Source organism: Marmota marmota, unplaced genomic scaffold (genome assembly GCF_001458135.2).
Source record: "Marmota marmota marmota unplaced genomic scaffold, marMar, whole genome shotgun sequence".
Lineage (NCBI taxonomy): Eukaryota > Metazoa > Chordata > Mammalia > Rodentia > Sciuridae > Marmota > Marmota marmota.
Window position 1 is genome coordinate 30,329,113 of NW_026000241.1, and position 10,041 is coordinate 30,339,153.

At 33.7% G+C, this 10,041-nt stretch overlaps 1 protein-coding gene across 6 annotated transcripts; it reads left to right on the forward strand.

The window, feature by feature from the left end:
* Nucleotides 1-610: 610 nt before the first annotated feature.
* Nucleotides 611-8,318, forward strand: LOC107145564 (natural killer cells antigen CD94). Of its 6 annotated transcripts, none has more exons than XM_048795052.1 (8): nt 611-761; nt 3,325-3,435; nt 4,679-4,771; nt 4,930-4,992; nt 5,309-5,407; nt 5,724-5,875; nt 6,941-7,047; nt 7,870-8,318. In XM_048795052.1, exons 2-8 carry the CDS (start codon nt 3,429-3,431, stop codon nt 7,979-7,981), a joined length of 633 nt encoding a protein of 210 aa, XP_048651009.1. In that variant the 5' UTR covers nt 611-761; nt 3,325-3,428; the 3' UTR covers nt 7,982-8,318. The 6 variants fall into 6 exon arrangements, with proteins under 6 accessions (XP_048651009.1, XP_015345063.1, XP_048651012.1 ...); XM_015489577.2 differs by having other exon boundaries at nt 6,944-7,047; XM_048795055.1 differs by lacking the exon at nt 5,309-5,407.
* The last annotated feature ends 1,723 nt before the right edge of the window (nt 8,319-10,041 follow it).

Here is a 10,041-nt window from a genome sequence, read left to right on the forward strand (position 1 = left end):
ATGACACATCCTCTTTGGTCACTCAGATGGTTCTGTAACTTTTATGTCATTTTCTAGGAAACCTTGTTCCATCAACTCATAGATTATATACTAACTTTTTTTAAAAAAATAAACAATTTAGACAGGCAATACTTGTTGCTAAAAACACGTCACAGATAAGGATTTTGCTAAGAAAAATCTACTAGTTTTTGATAACAAGCTTATCATTAGCAAGTTTACAAAAAGCTGTTCCAGGTCAGGATCCTTTCTTTATTTCTCAGGAAGACCTTCCTACCTCTGAAAAGGAGAGTGGACAGCAGACTGGTGACAGCAATTTTCTTTCCACTCAGAGCATGCACATATTTGTCAGAAGTAGTGAGACCAAAATAAATTCCCATTTGGATCTATTGAAACATGGACTGCTAGAATGTTGTGCAACATTTTAGTTATAAAATGTTGAGAAAAGATTTCACCATTCATATATTAAATGGACATAGTTTTCTTTTCGCCAGGTCTTTGCTCGAGTTTGAAAGATGTTTGAGTTATTGAAGTCATCATTTGCTTTAAACAAGGGCACTGGAAATTATGGGGAGGAAGGGTGTGGTTACTTGCAGTGGACACCAGAGGAGGGGAGGAGCTGCAAAGGGAGATGCATCTTTGAAAAGAAGACATAACTTTTCAAAAATAAATTTAGCTCTAGTGCAGCTGAACTTTCTGTGAAGTTTCAGTTTGGGATCTTTCTGCAACAGACTCACAAACGTTTTGAGTGCAAAGTTTATTTGGTATGTATATCAAGTAAAGGTAGGAAACAGACTGTTAATTCAGGAAGGGGAAGGCAGAACAAAATAAATGTTCTCTTACTCTCCATCTAGCTACTTGGAGGAAACTGGAGTTGACACTGTTGAGGGATTCTGGGAAATGGGATAAAGAACAGTTTTCAAAACTTCTTTGCTTAGGGCTAGTGTTGTCTGGACCATAACAAATCTGGAGATTGACTGATTGAGGTTCACCCTGGTGATAACTATTCAGCACTTAGACTGCCATGTGTGAGAGCAGCAAGGCTTTCAGTGGGTTTAAGAGGGGGAAAAAAAAACATTTCATAGAAACAGAGATGCTGATACTATTGTTCCAGAGTTCCCCAAATATTCCAAGGGATATGGGCAGGACAATGAAAAATTCTGCTGCAAATAGAGATGTGTGGTAGGGATCCTATGGCATGAAATAATTTACTGTCTAGATACAAAAAGGAATCAAAGGATCAACCAGGACTGACAATTTAGGAAGAATTAACTGTGTGCTTACTGGTATGTATTCAGTTTTCTTATTTGTGTCTTGGGCCTATTGTTCTTGAATCAAACATGTCTTTACCGGATTTTTACTTCTGAGTCAGTGAACTAAGATGAAAAGGAAAAAAAAAGTCACTAGTACGAGTCTCACAAAGACAGTCTCACCAATTGGTCTGAAATTTTTCTAAAGGTGGTTCTGTTAGTGTTGAAGTTTAGTGTGATCTCTACTTCAGTCCTGTTACAAATTGGTACCATTTAAATCAAAATCTGAAAGCAAAATCCTAAACTATTTTGTAGTTAAGGCAATTTTACATGAGATTAAAAAAATGAGCAAAATCAGACAACTTTATGCTAGTTCAGCTTTGTCTTGCTCCCATCCTGAAAAAGAATAGAGATCAAGTGATTAAAGGATCATTTATAAATCACTTCTTTCCATTAGGATGTGCATAAAATCTGAATGGAGGAATTTTCATGACTATGTTCTCTGGTAATGATTTATATTTTAGCAATTTTAGTGGTTCTGTGAAATCAGCTATATGCACACAATGCAAATTAAACAGATGAAACTTTTAACTTCATGGCTAAACTTCTGACTTCATGGAAATGAAAATCAAATCATAACCTTTATTTTGGCATTTGTATTATTTTTCTTTTGGGGTTGAAAATCTCTTATAATAAAACAAATGTATAGCAAATTATATTGCTTAAAAATACATATAAAACACAAAAAGTTGACATGGGAGTCTTATTTTGTGTGGGGATGAATGGTAGTGGGTGTCTCCATAGACCCAAATCCCTGCTCTCGAGCGAGACTCTTATTCTGCCACACCTGTTTCATAATTGGTTACTCATGAATAAGGTTACTCTTTTGGGGGTGGGGTACCAGGGATTGAACTCAGGAGCACTCGACCACCGAGCCACATCCCCAGCCCTATTTTATATTTTATTTAGAGACAGGGTCTCACTGAGTTGCTTAGCGACTCGCCATTGCTGAGGCTGGTTTTGAACTTGTAATCCTCCTGCCTCAGCTTCTGGAGCCACTAGGATTATAGGCACATGTTACGGCACCCAATAAGGTTACTCTTCTGAGGACAAAAAAGTGAACTAAAGTATATATATATAATCTGAATAACACAATAATTATAATAATCCATGTTAGTAAAAATAAGAATTATAGAGCAACTAGTCATATACAATGGTCAAGTCATGTTGAAAGAAATGTCTAAGCCTAATGTGAATGAGGCACTGACATGTTGATTTAGAACACCTGAGGCAGTGTTGGAGCACAGGCATGTGCTTTTGTGTGCATGCGTGCACATACCTGTGTGTTCATAAAGCAGTAGTGGGAAGCCACTCTGGTTCCACCTTTTGGGCTGGGTTAATGAGGCAGAAACAGAATAAGACATGGAAGTACTATCCAGTCTGTGCTAAAGAAATGAAATTAATGTCTCCAAAATACATACATACAAAGAGATGGGCTTGGTTTAAAATATATCACATGTGTGCTCTGGAGAAAGACTGCCTGGCTTTCAAGTTTCAGGGACCTTGATCAAGTCACTCAGCTCTACTAGGTCTCATATTACCCATTACTCAAATGCGACTGTTTTTTGTATCTTGATTATTTAGCCATTTTTTAGAAGTTAATTTTAAAAAATTTTTAGATGTCAAGGTTAAAGCTACATGCTTTAAACTGTGCACAGTACAAGGTAAATAATAAAGATTATTATTAAGAGAAAGATCAGCATGGAACTTTATTATGCTAAATAAATTTATCACTGGTTTGCACATATTTTTCCCTACTTTCCAAATAATTTTTAAGACAACTTTTCTGCACAAACATTGGAAAGAACTCCTTCTCACCTTCTTGTGTTCTGGTTCAAGTGTTTCCATTACAAAAGTATAGTGAGGATTTCCTGTATTGTGGTTCCTAGAGCATCTTAGAAGCTTGTGATTTTTACCACTTCTTATTCATATCACTATCTATACCTATGCTTCTCATTAATAGATGATTCAAGAACATTATTTTAATACACAAATTTTCTTTCTCTTTTATATTTAGTTTCTCCAGCCTTAGCCTCCTGCTCAGCTTCATGATCTAACACCATTCCTGCTAAGGCAGACACATTGTGTCTTCTCTCCATCAAGTCGGGAACATCTTTTCAAATGGCAGGTATGCGCAGCCTCATCATAAAATTGAAAACATAAAAAACAACCAGAAAAATGCATCTCATAGATTAGCTAATTTCAGAACAGTGCTTTAAAATTTAAAAAGGATGTTTAGGCTTTCTGTCTATTAGTCGCCTTGCATTCATTTTACTTTCCTGATTCTTCATTTTGTAAGTCATGTGTGATTTTATAAAGTAAAATCTTTTGTAAACTTTTCCAACGGTTCGAGTGGCTTCTGATAAGGTACCTCTAAATTTGTAATAAAACATGAACATAAGTGGTTCAATGGTAAACAACAAATTTCTAGCACTGAAATAGAGAATGTCAGATTTTAATGACACGGTGCTTCAAAGTCTTTAATTTAATATTTGTCATGTGACATTCAAAAATGACACAGACTGACACATTGCACTGTTGTTATAGACAATATCACTCTTTGAGGGTGTACTAATTTAATTCAGAATCTACTAATGTTGAAATGTTTTAGAGCAAAAGAAAAAAATTTGAATGAGATTTTTTAAAAAGCATAAAGAAAAAAGTCACTTATGTGTCATAATTCAGTGTGCTGTGTTGAACTTGGGCCTCCAACCCACACACTGGTTGTGCCATCTCTCATCACACAGTTTCAGAATGCTCCCAAGTTATCTCACCTATAGTACCTTCAGAAACCTGTTTATTAGAGCAGATCTTGCATTGAAATTAAGGAGGGGCACAGTCCCTAGTAGTATTCTTGTGACAATGACAGAATATGTCAAATAAAAGACTCTGAACCTAGACAAAATTTGATTTGATTTGTAAGGTGGATATTTACTAGCCTTAATACTTTTTTTCCTCATCATCTAATGGTAATTATATTATATATCTTGTGATTTTGTTGAAAGAAAAACAGTAAATGTCTGTTATATAAGCTCATCAAACAGTTTGCTGCCTGTTGATCTCTTCTTACAGCAGATATTTTGACTTCTTTGCCAAGGTAAAAGATAAGTGAGAAATCTACTTTACTGAGATAGAACTCATAGAAAAGAACATGCATGAATTATCTCACTGAAGAATAACATATATAAAAATGTTGGTATTGGTGGCATTTTGAACAAAATGTCTTCATTTTCCAATCTTCAATTGGAAAGATATCTCTGTTACCAAATGAAGAACTCTTTGGATTCAATCTCATTGGCTTCTCCTCTTATGAACTTCAGCTCCTGTGTTTGTTCTTTAAATCATCATCATATACATTTTTTTCTCTACAGTTTCTCAGATCACTCTGTGGAGATTGATTTCTGGGGCCTTGGGAGTAATATGCCTTTTGTTGATGGCTACTTTGGGAATTTTGCTGAAAATTTGTAAGTTTTTCTAGAAAGTCTATATAAAGATCAAAATTGCAATTACATCATTTAATAGTAAATATTTCATTTTACTACTTTGTAATATTTGATTATTCCATAAACCTATTATTATTCCAAAAACCTGATTAAGTAAATCCTTAATGTTTTTTTAACAGCATATACTAAACAAACTATCCAACCAACATTCTCTCCAGGATCTATGATAGAACTCCAAGAAGGTAGGTTCCATTCTTTGCAAATTCTATGACTGATAAAGAATTAAAAAGACAGTATCTTGTTTTCACACACAGATGCATGAAAAAATATTGCAGTTAGTGACACAAGTTTGCCTGTTGATTGTAGGATAGTCACATTTCATAGTTCTCTAATGAAAAAATGATTAAATTACATTGAATGTGTATGTGTCAGTTGGCTTTCTAGAACTGTGACAAATATCTAAGATAATCAACTTCTACAAAGAAAAAACATATTTTGGCTTCTAGTTTTGGAGGTGTTAGTACCTAATTGGTTGACCCTGCTGTTTTTGGCCTATAGCAAGTTACCACATCATGGTGGAGTCACATGGTGGAATGGAACTATTCACATTATGCCAAGACAGTGGGAAGAGGCCAGGGCCCACTATCTCCTTCAATGGTATGCCCCCAGTGACCTAAAACTTCCCACTAGGCCCTGTATCACCTCCTGATGACACTAAGCAGGGAACCAAGTTTCTCACCCCTGGGTCTTTGGGGACATTCCAGGTTAAACCTAGCAGTGCACCATTATATATTTAAATAGAAAAAAAAATGTTTCATTAGTTTGTGTTAATATTCTCTGAACCATAGTTTATATAGAAGATTACCAAAGAATATTTGTAGAAAAACAATAATAAATGGCACACAATTTTTAAATGAATAAGTAGCATTGAAAAAATTTAAATCTCCTGAGTCATCTCATTTTTTTTTCTTAGTGTCTGACTGCTGCTCTTGCCCAGAAAAGTGGATTGGGCATCAGTGCCACTGTTATTTCATTTCTAATGAAAGAAAAACTTGGTATGAAAGTTTCCATTTTTGTGCTGCTCAGAATTCCAGTCTACTTCAGCTCCAAAGCAGAGATGAATTGGCATGTACTTTATTCTTGTTTCCTACATTTTATTTGAACCCATAAAATATGTTATATAAGCTGAATACTTTGATTTGTATTTCTAATCAGATAGAAAATAAATGGTTATATATATTTTTTGAATGGTTATATTTGAACCAGAAACCTAACAATTTCAACCTGGAAGCAATCATTAAAACCTATATAAAATTCTTCAAAGATTTACATCATAACCATAAAAATCTGGATAAATACCACAAACTTGTCAGCAAGAATTCAAAGAATAAGCAATAAGTCATTATTTTTACATGTTAATCAAAAAACCAAAAAAGTGACTTTAGAAATTTGAGTTATTCTAATCTAGTGTATAATTTCCTTTGTAATTATATAGCTTTTGTCAATCTTTCTGTAATATAATATAGAAGCAGTAGTATAGTATGTGATCATAAAAATTATCAAATTCTTACCAAAAAATGACAAAATTCTTAAGGTACAGGTAAGATCTGTGCTGAGCATAGGGTAAGAAGGTTGTATTCATGAGATTTATCCTTCAAGATACTGTAAATTTGGAATCAAATTTGATCATTGCTCCTCTCTGAAGGAAGGGTTATATGAAAACTCTTAAGTTCATTTATGATGTTTCTCATTCTTTCGGGAAGTAAAATTTGGATTCAATCTCATTGGCTTCACAAATAAATGGGTCTAATAAATTAGAAATTTGAGGCATGTGACTATAAATTAGAAGCTAAAAATAATTTCAGATTATGTAATGGACAGGCTGAATCTTATTCTGAGCTCTAACTTTCTTTAAAGTATTATTATAACCAGACTGGTGGTACATGCCTGTAATCCCAGTAGCTCAGGAGGCTGAGGCAGGAGGATCACAAATTGAAGCCAGCCTCAGCAATTTAGCAAGGCCCTAAGCAACCTAGCAAGACTCTGTCTCAAAATAAAATATTAAAAGGGGTTGGGATGTGGCTCATTGGTTAAGCGCCCCTGGGTTCAATCCCTGGTACCAAGAAAGAAGTATGGAATAATCCTAGAGTAGATTCACATTTGATTAATACGCTTGTCTTTGTCTTGAAGCAGGGTTTCATGAACTCCTCTCAATCCTTTTTTTGGATTGGACTCTCATATAGTGAAGAACATGGTGCCTGGTTATGGAAGGATGGCTCATCTCCCAATCAGGATCTGTAAGTTTCTGGCCATTAAGGCCTTTTTTTTGCTTCTTGTGAATTTATCCTTAGTTAGTTCTGACTAGGGAAGGTCACATCCAGGCAGGGTGATTGTAGCTAATATTACCTGTGCAGGGCATGAATACACGTAAAACAAAAAAGACATAACCATAGATCCACCCAGAACACTCCTCAAGTTTAGGTTCAATGGCATGAAAGTTAGTGTACTCTTATTGACAGATACTCCTTTTTTTTTTTTTAACCTTAGTACAAGCACTTGGAAGTATACATGTATGCACTGAGCCATCTAGAGAAACAATATTTATTATTTGTTCTGATAAAGACCCAATATTATTAGCATTCTCCTGTTTTTCAAATATTCTGGGCTTATTTTCTATGTTATCTTTAAATGTAATGTTCATTCATGAATATAGGATTTGTAGAGTCATACAATGACAAAGTTCATTTATAATGTTTTTCATTCTTTTGAGAAGTAAAATGAACTGGTTTGTTTTCCCAAATTAGGTCAACTAATATTTCTTAAACCAAGTAGAAGTAAAACATCATACATGTAAACCATTTATGAGCAAAGTAAACAAAACAGAACAAAACAAAATAAAAAATTAAAAAACCGTGGCCTCAATCTACTGAGTATAAGAGAATAACTGAATTTTGTAAAGTATTGTATGCTAAAATCATAATTACGGATATTGAAAATAAATAATAGTTTGCTAATATATCACTTAAAGCTTTTAAAAGTTCTACCATTTAATAAAATAATATCCCTGAACATTCATATTTCTTTTTTTCCATGCTAACATTTTCTTTTTTTTGTTATAGATTTCCATCATCAGAAACTTTAAATCCAAAGTCCTGCATAGCATATAATCCAAGGCAAAATATTTTGGATGAACCCTGTGAAAATACAAATGGCTTTATCTGTAAGAAATAACTTAGTTAACTGTTTCTTGGGGTGGTGAGGATGGACAGTAAAGGTCCAGGCTTGCAAAGAATGGTATCTTTACCTCTAATTTTTTAAAAATCTACTTCTGGGGACTATAAAATGTTTTCAATTGTATTTTATCATACAATTTTTATGTATTTGAAACCATATATTTTAAAATTGATGGAATTTGAACATCCACATTTGAGAGACAAGAATTAAGATAAAGAATTTCATGAATATATTGATTAGATGCATATTTTACATTGAATGTAATTTTATACATACACTTGTATAAATACTCTCTGAAAATATTTAAATAAAATTTAATTGACACCAAATAATATATATCAGACATGTCCTTTCAATCTTCAATATGGCTATGGCATACTAAACTGAGAAGTGTTAGGCTCATCTCACTTTCTGGAAGTTAAAATAATTTTTAATGTTCTTTGTTGTTTCCTTCTGAACATACATGTATATTCATACACACACATATATACACACATGTATCTATTTAATTTTAGAGCTGAAAATACAGTATAACAAATTCCTCATATGTATCACTGTTTGAGAAGAGAACCTATCTCTAAGTCCTGTCAATGGTCTTGAGTTATACAGAATGATTGTGAGCAAGTGTTTGGTCAAACATTGGTTCTCATGGGATTGCTTCCATATTTTGTAAGGGTAAAGGGAATTTATGCCCTAGTCACATGAATTTATTTCTTTACTCCACAGGTCTTTCTTGTCTTATGCTTATCTTCCAGGTAACAGAATCATTTACACATGAATAAAAGATCCTATTCCTCTTCCTGAAATTATGTGTCTAACACTAAACCATTCCTTTTTTGGGAAGGTAGAGAACAACCCATTGACGTACTGAGGGATTTCTGAGTATGTCAAAGAAGGGGTTGGGACAACATAAAGCTTATTGCCTGTGATGTGGATGCACTTTTCTTGACATTACAATTGTCGAAAGCTCATGTTCTTTCATAAGTGTTGCATGTGCACGTTAAGAAATTTGTTTTGATATCTCTACTTGCTTTATGTCTTTATATTTTAATAAAATAACAATAATTAAGAACCCCAAAATTATTCCTAACATATAAAGAGGCACATTTAAGAAAGGACCTCCTAAATTTGATTTTTCACATTATAAATATAATAGTTCTACACACTGAACACTACACATTCTTGTATGAATATTGACTTAGGAAAGAATTCACCTGAGTTACATTAGAAAAGATACAGGGTAGAATACCGTATCTTTAAAATGTTTAACTTGGACCAAGAGAGTTTTTACACTGTATTTTGTGAAGATTAGAATGTTCAGAGGATTTTTGTCCATGTGATCACAAAGTAATGTTTCTAATTATTATTTTCAAGCATAGTGCTAACAAACTCTTAAGGGAAATAAACAGTTTTGGGTACTCACTTCTTCATCTGCCTGTCCTATTCCCATGAGGCAATTCCTTCTGCTTTTATTTTGCTACTTAAAGTGACAAATGAACCAAAGCTGACTTATGTGCATTGTTTTTTTCTAGTACAAACCTCAAAAGCTTAAATTAATTAATCAAATTTAAATGGAAAGATAGCATTGCATGTTTTTAGAGTGTACAGTGTTATTTTTTAAATATATTTCTTTATTTTTATGTGGTGCTGAGGATCGAACCCAGTGCCTTACACGTAGAAGGCAAGCACTCTATCACTGAGCCCCAGCCCCAGCCCCAGTGTTATGTTTTTAAGTGTACATTTTGGATGGGTTATATCTGGCTTCTTAACTAATGTGTCACCTCATGTAGTTATCATTTTCTATGGTGTGAACAAAAACATTTTATAATTTTCAATAATACAATATATCATCATTAACTGTCATTATATTGGTGTAAAATAGATCTCTCAACATTTATGCCTTTGATCTAACTGACATCAACTGTTTTCAAGTAGCCACACACAATACAGGTTTACATTCTTACTTTTCACATCATCACTCCCTCAAATATTCAGAGACTGGTCTTCCTTTTTTTCTGAGCATTCATCACAGCTGCAAGAGTTGAAAGACCCCCCCC

Bases quoted from the DNA above. Each gene is read 5' to 3' on its own strand.
- LOC107145564 (XM_048795052.1), top strand. The intron at 4,993-5,308 runs GTAGGTTCCATT...TTTGGCCTATAG, and splicing joins TATGATAGAACTCCAAGAAG to CAAGTTACCACATCATGGTG. The intron at 5,876-6,940 runs GCATGTACTTTA...TTTGTCTTGAAG, and splicing joins TCCAAAGCAGAGATGAATTG to CAGGGTTTCATGAACTCCTC.